This window comes from Pogonomyrmex barbatus, unplaced genomic scaffold, assembly GCF_055798465.1.
Source record: "Pogonomyrmex barbatus isolate J1 unplaced genomic scaffold, ASM5579846v1 scaffold19, whole genome shotgun sequence".
In the NCBI taxonomy this organism is placed as follows: domain Eukaryota; kingdom Metazoa; phylum Arthropoda; class Insecta; order Hymenoptera; family Formicidae; genus Pogonomyrmex; species Pogonomyrmex barbatus.
Genome location: NW_028297115.1, coordinates 636,857 through 652,572, shown reverse-complemented (window position 1 = coordinate 652,572; position 15,716 = coordinate 636,857). Strand labels below are relative to the sequence as shown.

Here is a 15,716-nt window from a genome sequence, read left to right as displayed (position 1 = left end):
TGCGATGAATAGTGATTTCTTTTCTCAATTATCTACATTACATCTAACGATATAAATAATTCGCTTCTTTACATCCATCAATTTTTCCATTACTGAATTCTCCTTTGTCTACTCTAGCGTCGTTATTTACGACTCTCGACTGACGCAAAACTTCAATCTTTACGCTTTATCGCATATCCCGTATAACTATAAATTATCACCGGGCGGTGTATGAAGCGATATTTTTTCTTCATCTCTATCAACTCCGCGCGTTAAAATCTCCACGCTAAGGCGTTAAAGTCTTAAAAGCAGCCGCGAACGTTCGAACGATCGTTGGAAAAGTTTACAGAGACGCGTAAAGAGTCGGAAAGAGCGGCGTCGTAAGTATCGAAGTTCCGACAACCTTCTTACAAACCGAGGAAGAACGAGAGTCGGCCGGGACCGAGGTAAGTCGTGATGCTCGACTTACAATTAGGAGTAACGGTGTATTCACAGAACGATGCACTTGCAAGACTAGAAATGCCGTCGTATCCGCGGCGCTTGTCGCCACACATGTAAATGCCGTTAACGGGGCACACAGTGTGAAGCAGCGCTGAAAGAAGAACGCGGTACTTCGTCGCGTTACGCGCGTGTCTAATTATGTTAAATCTCTCTTATATATATAGAATCTCTTCGCATTCTCGTTAACACTTGAAGCGCTCTGACGCACGTATCGGCAAGTATTTAAAATTATACGCGAGTACTATAATGTGTATATGTTTTTTAGTATGTTGAAATTTTTGAATATTGTTACAGATTCAGAACATAGCATTTTGCAGAAATTTAAATAATTATAATATAATATATTATTATAAATAAATATCTCTTCCTTTCGAAGATGATGCAGATTTCAATTTTAAACAGATGGAAGTGTGTGCGAATTACAAAATTATTTCAGCATCGACAATTAATGTGACGAAAATATTAGTAGGTGACGTCAACGTCTTCTATTAGTTTCTAGTGAATCCTGCTTTTGTAAGATTTTAAGATATCTAGGTGAATATATCAGTTGGAATAACGTAAATTTTTTTTTACAGTTTTTTTTTTTACAACAATTAGTATACAACAATAATATCTAATTATTTTGGTAACATTCACTTTAAAGCCGAAATTTAAAGCCGGGAAGAGACGTGTGACTTTTACTACTTTCTATATAAGTTGTCGGGAGTCTAGACGGGAGAATGCCGTCGGATCGTTTGCGTGCAGAGAGGGACGAACTTTCCCTGCCAAAGAGGCAGAATTCGCCGACGAAGACGACGGGGGGATATTGTCGCCACGGGAAATGGAAAGGGTGTGAAGGGGTTAAGGTTAAATTAGCCTGCGGATGTGTCTCCCGGGGATGCCGCGACGTCTACGACTCGTCTGGAGTACGAAAATAACCGACTCTCCAGACAGCGCCAGACACAGACCGACTCGTGTCGCGCAGATATCCGTAAGCCAGGCTAATTCCAGAAAGAGGAGGACGAGAACCGTAAAATGAAAAGAAAAAATGGCGAAATCCGCAGATCAGATCTTCCTCGCGCCCCAAATCGATGTAATTTCGATATATCCCTTTTCTAAGGTGATCTCATTCCGATTATTGCAGAGTTAAATGCTGAAACCCTAAGACCCGTAGAAGATATAGATGATTTTGTTAAATTATATATATATATATTTTATTATAGCTTTAATCAAATAAGGTTTTGTTACATGTCTATAATAGGATAATAATTAAAAAATTACCGAAATTCAATAATTGTGTGAAATGAGTGAACAGAATGAGGTAAATCAAAGGAATTCTAGCCTTTCTCGCAAAAAAATATGATATTTAATTGAATTGATTTAAATAAATTAAAAAAATGTAGTATTTAATTTGTTTAAAAATATTTATTAAACTTTTTAAAAATATATATTTAATATATTTCATATATTTTATTCTGCCTGATTCATAAGATGATAGATGTCATTTTTAGTTTTCCGAGCTCTTCGCTCTGCATTTTAGGAGAATAAAATGAGGAAGGAAAGGCGAGAATTATTCTTAAGTTTGCTATTTATAAAATTTAATTTAGGTAGGTTTTCAATATTTGCTTGCGTCGCATAGAGATCCAAAGCTCGAGAACCTCGTCGCGCCAATCGATGGCTCTCCCATGAGATGCATCTGGACGCTCACGAAGCAATGTGGGTGTTGTCCGGCCAAGTATGCATAAATTGGCATACACGTGAGAGCCCATCCCTTCCTCTCCTTCTTCCTCTTCTTCTCCTCTAGACGCGATCATATACTTCGCGATTCACGTTGAATCGTTAACAAGCTAATCGCGCCATGAATATTCCGAGAAATCAATATCTCTCTGGCTGTCTCGTTATCTCCCGCTCGTCGCTCCGTCGCTGCATTTAACGGCCTGGCAAATTTCTTATTTCGATCCCGTTTCGTGCAATTAATCTCACAGTTATCGTTAAAACGAACGTAAACAAATCGTTTATCTTTCGATAATTGTCACAGGGCTCGGACGTAATGCAACACTTAGGCGATATAATTGTTATAAACCCGAGCTCTTATTTGTCGCGTCGTTAACCGACACAGACCAGCTCGCCGCGATGACGCGTCACCTTTAATCTTTTCCGAAGGATTTATCACAAATAGAGACTGCCGTAAATTTGCTTTGAGTGACACGCAACTATATAATATATATAATTAACGCACCAGAGAGAAAACTTATTTCGGAAACGGCGCACGTTAATTGCCCGAGATTCGATCGTCTGGCTTAATTGCCATTGAATTTTTCTACCCTCCCCCCCCTCTCCCCCCCCCCGGTCACATTTAATCGATCATGTCCCTCGCGACTTTTATGTCGGGGCGGCATCATCATTATCGCGTATATTTAAAACGACGACGACATTTATATGGCGCGTCCCGCGCCAGGATGCTCGAGCAGCCCGCGAGCTATTAGCAATAATCGCGGCGCGCAATAATAATTTGTCGGGGCGACAAGCAATGCGCGTAAAAGCCGTAGTACGTAGAATTTGCGTAAATTGCCTCTCTAAGTGGCGGCCCGGTAGCCACCGGGGTAATGATTTTGCAAGGGTGAGATCGTGCCACTTTACTTTATCCGCCGCGAGAATCCATCGGCGAATGCGCCGATGAGACACCACGATTAATCTGTCTAATCTCGGTTTGCGCATCTGCCGGGTATGCGATCGCAGCAGATTCAACCTGCATCGCCAGAAGTAATATTAATATTCTCGAGGGAAAAAGAGAGGGAAAGAGAGGGAGCTACGCGTACGTTTAATTATTCGTATTATTTAAAGCGAAAAATATCTGTCTAATAATATCCTCTTCTGAGATCCGTAAATTCCGTGTGCACCTCTCCTCCGTGAAACTTCAGAGTAAGTTAAAACGAAATTTGAAATGAAATGAACTTTAGCTTTAGTTTGCAAAAAGGGGATAATAAAATTTAGAATTTACCGCCGCGCGGAAACGCATCATCATTTCAATTATCATCTCTACGGATTCTAACGTCGGTTGAAACGGCGACGTTTACTTCGCGGACGTTCGCTCGTGAAGCGCCCGGTACAACGTGCGCTTATGGCACGTTCCATGGCATAACAGTCGCTAAGCCTAAGCTGAAAAATCGGCATCGGAAGAGAATATATCGTCGCCGGGGATGCAAGCTCGTGTGAGCCGAACGGGCCCCACCTTCGGCGAGATCGCATAGAACAGAGGGCCCGTCTCTCTCTTTCTCTCTCTCTCTCTCTCTCTCTCTCTCTCTCTCTCTTTCGTTGCATACCATCCTCCACCATTAATCTCTCCGTGAAGACGGAGGAGTGACTAGCCGAAGGTGGTGTGGCCTCTCCTCCAGTTTCCACGTATCTCAACCTTCTTGTTCTCCGACGACGCGACGAGAGAACGCTCCTCCGGGACGACGAGCCGCATGTTTCTCTAGTGGCTGGCTCCACGCGCGACTCATTTGTCACTCTAATTGCGAGGCGCGGGGGGGGGGGGAGGGCGGAGGGGGGAGGGTCCGTCCGGATTCCGTCGCCGTTGACAATTGAATCGGTCATTAATGGAGAGCCATGCACGGACTCGTACACGCGAAAAGTTCTCACTCGCGAGAAATGACAGACAACGAACGCGAGAGAGAGAGAGATGCCTTTTTAATGTCACCTCTGACGCAGTTTAATGCGGGACGATATTAAATAAGAGTTTCTTCATTTTCGCGTTTTTTTTTTCTTTTTTTTTTTTTGTTCTTTTTCTAGTACTGTTTCCGATGATTCGTTGTCGCTCGTGTGAAACCGGCCTTGCTGTGCGTCGTGCATCGTTATGCAAATTCGATTCGAGTGCAATACTCGATTTACATTTCGGGTCAGTGGGAGATCGCGGTCGGATGATGATGATGATGATGATGATGATGATGATGATGATGATGATGATGATGATGATGATGATGATGATGATGATGATGATGATGATGACAATCTTATGGAGAGTGAATTCGCAATTTCGATCGTGCGTAATTTAGTTAGGAATAAAACAGCGCGTTATAAGAGTTTCGGAAACAAGTAATAAACGAAGAGGAAGTTACCGTACTGAGCCATCACGTCTTTCGCTCTCGTGTCTTAAACTTGTTTCGCAAACATCGCGGCTTGACGTGCGAGTCTGAATTGCAGGTCTTTTCATGCAAATATTGCTGCTTCGATCGCGTTATGGAATGCAAAAGTTAGCGGTAGCGCGCTAATTAATAACGTTCCGGTTAGGTTATTTATAGCGATATCTATAAGTATAGCTTATTATCCTGATAAGTAACCGCTCGATCTGGAACGTGAGATAAAATGGACACCATTATAAGAAGAAATTACATCGAGAAGGCGGAAGCGGAGATAAAAAATAAAGAACATTGCGGTTGCACGAGACAGAGAAGTTGATAGAGAAGAAAGTGCAAATTTTAACGCAAATTTGTATTATATAGATATAAATCTTAAATAAACAAGTATATATATATATATATATATATATATATATAGATGAATATGTCAACTTAACGATAAGTAAGATTCGCGGCTATATTTAGCTAGACAAGATTTAGGCATCTTGAACTTCTTCCTTTTTTAATGCTTTTAATGCTGGGATAATATTTTTTTCAGTAAAAATTTCTTGCGAGGATTTAATTGTTATTTAGATATTAGTAGAGGATAAAACATAGTTTTCGATTGCTGCATTTCAGACCGTAAATTAAACACAACACGTAGTTACTAACGAAGAAATATCTCTCGAATTTATTACAATGTAACAAATTCAAAAATAAAAAAGTGTAACAGACGCCGAAATTCTGCCCAACCAAGCCGCGAATTTTACTTAAAAAATTCAGAATGCACAGTTTTTTTAAAACTGAATTTTTTTTAATTCACATTTTTTTCCTCTTCTATTAAAACCACCAAGGGAAACAAACGAACCCACATCTTTATCTCGTAAGCTGCTCTTTCTGCATTCGGAGAAGGTAATCTGGAAACGAGAGCCCTTTAGAACGGTGCATTTAAGACGGGCACCGCGAATACTTCGAATTTAGTTCCGGTTACGCGTAATTGGGCAAATCCTATATATCGCGTGACATTCCAGTTGGCGAATAATATCCGAGAGGGTTCTCGAGATCGCTGCTCTCTCTCTCTCTCTCTCTCTCTCTCTCTCTCTCTCTCTCTCTCTCTCTCGCTCTCTGTCAAAGTGCCGTTTGCGCGAACGAGATCCTATATATGTGGCGGAGTCCGGTGACTAACGATAAACGGAGCCTACACGCCCGTTCCCACAAGTTCCCCATAATATCGACGCGACAACTATTGCCAACTCGGAGATTATGCGCGCAGGTATGCGGCGACGTTGTTGTTAAACTCACTCGCATATATACACACACACACACACACACACACACACACACACACACACCGAGACCGAGACCGTCGGTTCATGTTCCGATGTCATTGCGCTACTCCGCGCTCGCTGGCTTGGAAAATTGATCGAGATACTTATAATGTTATTATTGTTAATGCGCAAGATCTTTTGTGCCCGTGTAAAAATATGAGGAGAAACGAGGCACGTAGGAGGCAAAAGGAAATTTATTAACGGATATGAAATTATTTATGTCAGGATAATTTGACAGGATACTCACTGTTCTTGTATACTATTAATTTTCTCTAATATTATTAATAATATTATTATTATTATTATTATAACCTTATATATTATTAATTTAAATTTACGTATATGTATGTATAAAAGAAATACGTGTATAAAGGCGGAAGAAAATTCATTGATACAAAAATAGCATTTGAATCATATGAAGTGTGAGTATTGTTAATATATATATATATATCATTAAAATGAGATTATTTATTAGTTTCTATATGCAATGTTGAATTGATGAAGATAATTATAATATTGTTGTGTTAATCCGCAAGATCTTTTGTGCTCACGTAAAAATCACAAAAAACGAGTCATGTATGAAGAAGCAGAAGGAAATTTATTGATGGATATGAAATTATTTGTGTCTGGACAAGACTCACATTTCTCATTATTATTAATTTAAATTTACGTACGTGTATGTATAAAAAAAAATATATGTGTAGAGGTAGAAAAAAAGTTTATTGATACAAACCTGGCATATATCTAAATAATTTGAAGTGTAGGTATTGTTAATTATATATATATATATATATATATATATATATATATATATATATATATCATTAAAATGGGACCGTTTATTAGTTTCTATATACAATATCAAACTCTGAATAACATTCCTGAGCACATAACCCTTTATAACGCAAATGTCTGCCTTCGGTCACGTCTATGTAGTTACTCTAATAGCTCACAATTATTTAAATAACATCTTCACCGTGACGGTGATTTCGTTGCGCGAATGCACGGTACACATCAGATATTGTTGAACAAATGACTCCTCCGCAACCACTGTCATTTTCGTAATCGTGTGTGAAAAGCAAGTAGATAGCGGCCGTGATAGCGCGACGTGACGGTAAAACGTGCCCTCTCCTCTCCTCTCCTTTTCCTCCCCCCTCCTCCTCCTCTCCCCTGCTGCGTACTGATTCCCATATAATCTTGCATAAAAGTTACTCGTTTTCACAAAAGGGATTTCTCAGACGGTCGCGGCGTGAATTTTTATCTCGCTCATTCTTCCTCCACTTTATTTGCCCTCTTTTATCTCTCTTTAAATACCTCGTTTCTTCGAAAGTCAAGTCGTTTCCGAGGTGGACGCTCGACAATACGCGGGACACGTCGCGTTTCCAGCTGCGCAGACACCTCGAAGTCGAAACCGGTGAAAGATTTAACGGATCCGCCATCCTTTACTCTTTACTCTTTACTCCTTTACTCTTTCTGTTTGCTTTTCGACACACGCATCCCTTCCGGCGAGGATCCTCTCCCGCGTCTCTAATTTGACTTTGCGTCGCGAGATATCGCGTGTCGCCACACTCCGAGTCGTTGGCATCGCGCGGAACAAGGGGGATCCTTGTCCCTCTCGTCCTCCTATTTTCCTCGGTATTTGTCATTGTCCACTTCCTGCGCCGGAGTAAGCCGAGTGTTAATTCACGAGGGTACTCGTCACGAGTAGTACTAATATTGCTCTAATCGAGACGCTATCGCACCGCCATTATACCACCATTAGCGTCGACTCTCTTATGTGTACCTTTATTTCGTGAGAAATTCGAATAAGTCTCAAGGAGAGGAAGCATGGATATTAAAAAGATTGATATAAGATATTTTTACGGCAGCTCTAGAATAGACACATAGAAAAGTGCCATTTCCCGGCACTGCACATATATTTTATTTTTAAAAAAATGGGTGGTGGAGAAGGTGGTATTATTGGCCATCCATTTACATTTTATACAATAATAATTCTTAATAATTAATATTTTAAATTGAAAACTTGATTTGATTATATTTATCAAATTATATTGTTGTTCAATAGATTCTAGATTCAAAGTTATGAAATATTTATTACATTGAATATTACTTATAAAAATGTAGCGACATTCTATATCATGGATCGAAAAGGATGGTAATATGCCATCACAAAGATAAATTTAAAAAATTAGTTTTGTTTAAAAAAAAAGACACAGTATGTTGTTATAAAATTATATATTTATTTTAAAATAAATTGAAAGAGCTACGAGCTATAATCACGAAATTTTAAAACAGATGGAAAACTTTGGAAAATGTGTCCCAAGCAAATAACTCAGTTTCCCCCCAGTTTATTATCTAACTAATTAAGATTCGGTGGAGTCACAAAGTGTCTAGATCTGAGAATGTGATCTTAGAGACTTTCAAAGTAATTTAATACCCATGTTTCAAAAATCGCTAGAGATGGTGCTGTCAAATAAAAGACCCCCCCCCCCCCGATTCTTTTCGGTTTGCACCGAACCGAAAGACGGGGAAGAGAACGTGAGAGAGTTATAAATGGGCGTATTACGTAATTTATGCAATTATGTAATTCTGTTAGCAATGCAATTTATGACATTCGCTCGCCGCAGGTACGACGACAAAGATTGTATACGGTGTTTCCGGCTGCTGCGGAGATCACGGAATGTCATTGAGGTGTTCTCGGAAGCTCTCAACAGGTGTTACATATACGAGTCGGCCGCCTTGGCCTCCTGCGGCACACTGAACTCCACCTCAATTCTCTACCGTAAGTATTTAAGCCTTAAGTATTTGTCTCCCGATAATTTGCTCTCTCAGGAGACACAGAGACCGCGACCCGTGCGACGTGTGCCGCACAGAGCTAAGTACGATCTGTATTCATGATAATGAATACAGATCTTGCGCATACGAGATGCAGGCCGATCTAGGCCTCGATCTAATCTCGCGTTTCTCTCACGCTTAAGCAAATTAGAGCATTGCTGACGCGAATTAACGCGACTTTTTCCACTTGTCGAGCGAGCTATAGCGAATAATGTGTAACTCACTCCGTGTAACTGATGATAAAATAAGCAGCGAGTGTAAAACAAGCGTCATGGTGTTTTCTAAAGAAAAAATATAGCGGAGAATGAGTCAAAAGAATATATTACGCGATCGCACAATCGGAAAGAACAATTTTGCCGATTTGCAAGTTTAAAAATTTAGCCAAGTACAATTTCAGAAGATAAGATAATTTCATTGAGTCTCCAAAATTATTACGCACGATGTTCAAATTGGTTGCTAGAAGATAAAACATTTTTGCAGTATTATTACCACGTTTAATTTTACGGAATAATTTTAATGGTAATCCTATAAAATTAAATTAAATTAAATTAAATTCAAGCCTGTGTCTGGCCAAATTTTTAAATCCAGCTAGCAAAACCTCCTCCGGCCTCTCTCTCTCTCTCTCTCTCTCTCTCTCTCTCTCTCTCCGTTTGGAATAAAATAAAGATAATAAAATGAATACGGGAAAGAGATTGCTGAATTGTAAGCAACAGAGATACCATAAATGCCCTTTCGCATCATTATTTTTTTTCTTCGCGTCGACGCGATCCTTTACAAATCTCTTTTATGTTAAAGGACATATTCGCAAGATTTGCGATACAAATGAATTATGTCCGTCTTCATTACGCGCCTATTTCCCCTGCTAAAAAAAAGAGAAACGAAGCACGCAATATGCTGTAGGGTAACAGAAGCGGCAACGCGCGTTCGATCGAAACAAATTAATTGCTCGCATTCTTGCGCACCGCGCGCCCGAGGAATTCGCGGGCTTCCGGTCTATCGGACGGATGGACGGACGGACGGACGGACGAATTACGATGCGACCTCCGCAAAACAGGGGGAAGTTCGGCGTAACTCCACGACGAGTTAGTAATTTCTTAATAATTATCGCTAATTGACCGCGAGAGGGGCTGCGAGAGGATGCGATGAAGCTTGCATAACGACGCCGGGAACAATGGGCTTCGGCGCCGCGCGGAACGCACGGCACGCACACGTCGCGTGCAGAACGCACGCGTGAGTTTCTCACGCGTCTGTCAATTAAAACGCTCTTAAAGATGATTGGGTCGTTTGCATAATTGTTCATATACGCGAGGGGGGAGGGGGGGGGGGGAGGTAAGGAGGAAATCGCGGTGTCGCGGTGTGCTGTTGACTCCGGACGGTGACTCCGCACCTTGAGACGCATTTTGTTCTTTTCGCAGGAATATGCTTGACAACGCAGAAATGTAATTAATGTGAAGAGAGAAAAAACAGAAAACTTATTAATTTTTATATGTGTATATAAAAAAAAATATATCTACTGTATAAATTTGATATATCTATATATTTTTATATCTACAGCTTTTATATAGAAGATGTGTGTGTGTGTGTGTGTGTGTGTGTGTGTGTGTGTGTGTGTGTGTGTGTGTGTGTGTGTGTGTGTGTGTAAGTTTTATTTGATGTAAAATACTATTTTTTTATATACTACTTTCCTACATTTTCCACATGAACGTTATTAAATTTTAAAATACGAACCGCAGAGCTTGTAATGAACTTTGAAGAGTTTAATCAACTTTTCTTAAGACCTAATGACCGAAGATCAGAGTAAACTGAAGTTTTGCACGCGGAAGACTCCTGCTAGCTAGGAAAGGTGTAAAGTTTTGCCATTCGCATTCTCAAAAACACACAGAGATTTTCGCACATATTAACGCGTACTCATTCGCGCCCGTCGTTAGTAATAAAGATTGCCGTCGATGAACATCGATTCCTCGGCTTCCGGTAGATTATCACGCGCGTTCACCTGTGGCGGCTCCCAAGAAGCGCCGCGCACCACCTGTCTTCGCGATACAATCGAGATGGCCGAACGGTGGCGAGTCGAGCCTGATATCCGTCCATAATCCCGGGTTTCACGCTTTGATCCGTGTCGCTGCACGCGAGAAACTTCACGGGAACCGAAAACGCGAGCCGGTGGTCCGGAGCCGGAAGAAACGTAATCGAACGTCCGTGCGTGAAGCTTTCCAGCGAATCCTCTCGGCGCTTCGAGAGGATTTCAGAAAACGATCCGCCCCGTGCAAAAACGCGAAGTGTCGATGACGAGCGATTTGCGTCGTGTCGAAGAATTCGCATTCTGGCGAATTTGCTCCTGGCGAAACTGCCACTGCCACTCGATATCTTTTTCACACCGAGAGAAAGAAAAAATTGAAGTTAATCGAGAAAAGATGTCTGCTCGCAATCGAAAAACGCACGACGATAATAATTATTCTTCTGGAAACGGTGTTATCCTGAAATTTCATTTTAATTCAACTCTTGTCCCTTTAATATTCTTAAAATATTGATGAACAATGATGAAAGCACATATTTTTTTTTCTTTAACAGAGAAAATAAAGATACTCAAGCAAAATCTTTATCTTACTAATTGACATTTCAATTGTTGCGATAAAAATTCGTCTCGTATCTGCTTTTATTTTTGACAAAAAAAAAAAAATCCTGAGATTATTTGAAAAGGGAAGAAAAAGAAAACGAAAGAAAAGATTCCGTTGAAATGATTTCCCATCTTTGTCCGATCTTCGTCGTGTCTCATTCCTGTTTCCCTTTTTCTTTTCCCGGTGCCGGTGGTACACACGCAGCAACCGGGTATCGTTCAGGTATTCGCCGGAAGCGTGGGAGTGGCCCGCTCCCAAAAGGTCCTTGTCCTAATCATTCCGTTGAAATGAGCGAGGGACACGAGCAACACGCGATGTTGGGTCCTCGGATATTTTTTCATTTTGCTAAAATTGTATCGTGTAGCTCTGTCGCCGTCTGTGGCAAAGGAATGCGTGCGTACTTCCAATTCGATGAAGATGAACTTTGCTATCGTTATTGTTGCGACAACTTTTTTTTTTCATATCAAATTTAACAAAATCTATATCTCAGCGACTCTTGAAAATTATCAATCATTGCGAACGAGAAGGCACTAAGAGCGGTCAAAACGCGCTTATTAGCGATTTATTTAAAAAAATAATACTTATTGCGTGGTAAACAAAATTCCTTAATGTAACATCGAATGTAACGACAGTTTCGAACGTTTCGAATAATACAAAAATTGAATAAAACCAGGGTATGTCAAAACAATGTTGGATATTTTTTTTCATATCTTTCGTAAAAATGTGGCATTACTTTAATTCCCTTGTTTAAATTTTTAATATCCATCGGTCTTACAAATTTACTATTAGAAACAAATATTTGTATTCATCGCTTTGCAAAATTGCAATATCGTCATATACTTCAATTCCCATAAAGATGACGCTGAAACAGGAAATGAGGAATGAGGAATAAAAAAATCTGAAATCTAATTTTAAATATCTTCTTTTTAAAAGAGACTGTAAAAAGTACTGCGATTACTTGTTTTAGTTGAAAAGTAATTATGACTTGTGCCTATTCTATTCTATGTCTCGTAAAAACCGGATGTTTCATCATCCCTTTCGTGTTGCGGAAACTTCTAAGTTTAGAAACGGCGTTATATAGATCGTGTAACAGCAGCTGAAGAAACCCGCGCGGCTAAGAGTTAACTCAATATCGCTTCCCCCCCCCCCCTCCCCCCCCGAATCGTCCATCCTCTCGAGCTGTTTTGCAGAGGTAGATCGAAGAAGAGAATCGCGTTCGTTCGTTCGTTCGTTCGTTCGTTCGTTCGTTCGTTCGTTTCGGTCTCGGCAACACGGCAGTGTTCGAAATTACAGGAACACGGCGAAAAGTCGAGCGAAAAGAAGCGCATGACAGACGTGTACATCGTTCGCGATGACAAGAGCACAATGGAATTATTTCTTACGCGAAGGAGAAAGGGACAGAGGGACGGTGGAATTTTGTTGAGATGACTAAAATTGAGACGACAGTTTGGCCTCAGTTGGTTTTTCAAAACCTGATGCGTTTGAACGAGATTACCGGTTTACTCGTAATTATACAAATCAGTAAATTGCCCTTATTATGCAGATTGCAACAGAAACGCGGCGGCAGTCCAATTTTTTGGACTTGGAATTGCTTTGCCCCTTCCTTCCTTTCTTCCTTTCCTTCTTGACACAGCACAAAATGTAATAAATGACTTGAAGATTCAAGTAACGAGATTTTTCATTGTGAGGTCGCGATCACGAGAGATTATTTCGATTATTTCATTTCACTTTTCTCTTCTTTTCTTCTAAAACAGTGCAGTTGTGAGAAGGCGAAGAAGGGAAGAGGAAAGGAAATTGTGGAAAAATGTCTAGTAATTTGTGGAATTTATCCTATCTGAAATCTAACAAATCTTCTTTGAATTTTTTTAAAGAAAATTTCTAAAAGAGGCTTCGAGACTGTTAATGAGAAGATTCGTGAAGATCGCTGAAATATTTGCGTCAAACGGATTACATTTGTATTCACACAATTATTATTATTAAATCGCCATGAATAGCCTATGTATTTCCAATATCCAGAGGCTCCGTCGTTTTCCTTTTCATTCCTCCTGCGTTATTGTCACGAGGGAAAGACGACAGAAACGATTTAAGAATGAGTGAAAGGAGCTTTTAGGCTTGAAAAACGGTGAAGTAGAATTTGTAGCTACTTCCTGCTGATAGATCGCGTCTCATTGTGGTTCGCATAAAAACTGTGAGGGCTATTTCGAAAAGATTTCTGTGGCTAAAGGTACTCTCTCAGATCTTTTTCATCCGCTAACATTTCGATTCGTGAGAAATCTCGTGCCCAGATATATTTTCTAAATAAAGAAACCGACGAGAGTCGGTCAAATCGAGTAGTGATTCTAGATATAATAATTGTTCTTGATTAATTTCTTTAGCATTTAAACTACATCCTAATTTCAATTTTTATTAAATGTGAAATATATCTTTCTGTTGAAGAAAAATGAAAAATATTGTTTTATATATATATATATTTATGTGTATACATGTATAAAAAAAATACATGATACATCTAAAAGAAAATGAATAAGGTATATTCTGAATTCTCTTTTATCGAATATAAAAGTGCTTAAAAATAATGTAAAATTAAAAATAGCTTATGAGCCTTCTTTATCGATAAAAAAAGGACTGAGACTGACTAAGTTATTCTTATTTTTCTGTTATTAGGAACGAAAGAAATCGGTGGTTTGCCGATTCGAAATGAATATTGTCCCATCGTTGGTCTTTATCACTTCAAATACAGCATTAACAATAACTCTGCGATATCATTGGAATGCAACACGTTCTCCTCCGAGTTCAGTAATTGTCCGAATGGCTCGGTGTTACAATTGAACTTCAAACGATGCAATTTCGAAGCGAAGCGTAAGCGTCTTCTTTTCTTTCAAATTTTTCTTCATGATATTACATCAACATAAATAAAATGAAAATAAAAAAAAGAATGCATATATGTTTCTAATGAAAATACATTATATTTATAATAAATATTTGAGAAGCGATATCTATATTATTTAAGAGATTCGTATATTTTTAAAAATGTAGACTTAAGCAATAAAGTTAACTGTGCTTGAGATTTCGCAAATTAGAATTTAGTAAGTGAATATCTATTATATCGTGATCGACAAATCAAATGTTATGTGCTGTGTTTGTTATTGTACTCGTCAATTGATAAGTTTTAATTTGAAGTAAGGACAAAGAAATTACAAATTACTTTCTCAGAAATCACCTTGGAAATATCTTATTCCAACAGCTCTTGTATACAATTGTTTGGGCAGTTGGCCTGGGCCGAATGACTCGAAATATTTTGCTCTTTGGGATAACAATGCTGATGATGACAGGCCTGAATACAGATGCGGGGTATGTTATATAATAAACAATTCTAAGATAGCAGTAAAGTAATACAATTGCTCGCTTAATACAAATCTATGTGATGTAAAAACGAAACATCTATTTTTTTTTTTTTTCTTCAAACATTATCCGGCAAAATTTCTTTTCTTCTTCTTCTTTTTTTCTCGAATTTTAATTAATCATTTTCAATGTATTTTTGCTGCTGAAATACGAATTTATTAATAATCATATTTGGCTATCAAGACAGAATTTTGAGAAAAAAGCCAAAAACTACCATTTTGAACTACCATTTTCATATCGTTACAATATCGGCATTTTTTTTTTTTTTTTTTTTTTTAATTTTGTTAATGCCACGCGAAAGCATTAATTTATCATGATACTAATCACACTTTGCATACAAGATTACCATTGACAATTTATAAATAATGTAATTTTTAGCTATACTACAGTGATAACAAGAAGGGTAAAACTTATATGGCATTTAGCAGTGACTCGAGCTGCACACAGGATTTAGAAAATGCAACTAGCGGATATGAAACTTTGATTTTGAGCAAAAGTCTAAATCAAAAGATAGTTCCGGATTTCGTGAAGACTCATGTTGCTACGTGAGTATGCCGAATTTTGCCATCGCTAATTTTCTACATAACTCACACATAACTCTTGAACGAAATTATATGTTAAAACTAACTAATTGACGCTTTGCTTATAATAATCGATAATAATGCTTTTAAAAAAAAATGTTAGATTTCCGAAGTGGGCGCAAGGAGTGTGGGAGGAGTCCCTGATAGTTAATGGAACTATGACTTTCACCGATCTCAATGGCTACAACAGTTACACCTTCATCACAGTGGACTCAAACGAGGAGTCTGGTCGTTATATCGTATACTCTCAGGATCAATGGTGAATAATTATTTAATTTGCATTTATTGCCGATTGATTTTGTCAAAAGGTACAAATAAAAAATTAGAGATAAGCTCATTCTTGTAGTATATATATATATATATATATATATATATATA

The 15,716-nt window shown here is 38.8% G+C and overlaps 1 protein-coding gene across 1 annotated transcript in view; it reads left to right on the top strand.

Moving 5' to 3' along the window:
- The window catches only part of LOC105434107 (uncharacterized), a 64,941-nt gene that overhangs the window by 44,265 nt on the left and 4,960 nt on the right, over positions 1–15,716 (top strand). The window contains 5 exon segments of the mRNA XM_089075673.1: positions 8,533–8,687; positions 14,020–14,214; positions 14,600–14,706; positions 15,136–15,302; positions 15,442–15,597. Of these exon segments, the coding sequence (XP_088931799.1) occupies positions 8,533–8,687; positions 14,020–14,214; positions 14,600–14,706; positions 15,136–15,302; positions 15,442–15,597 (780 nt within the window).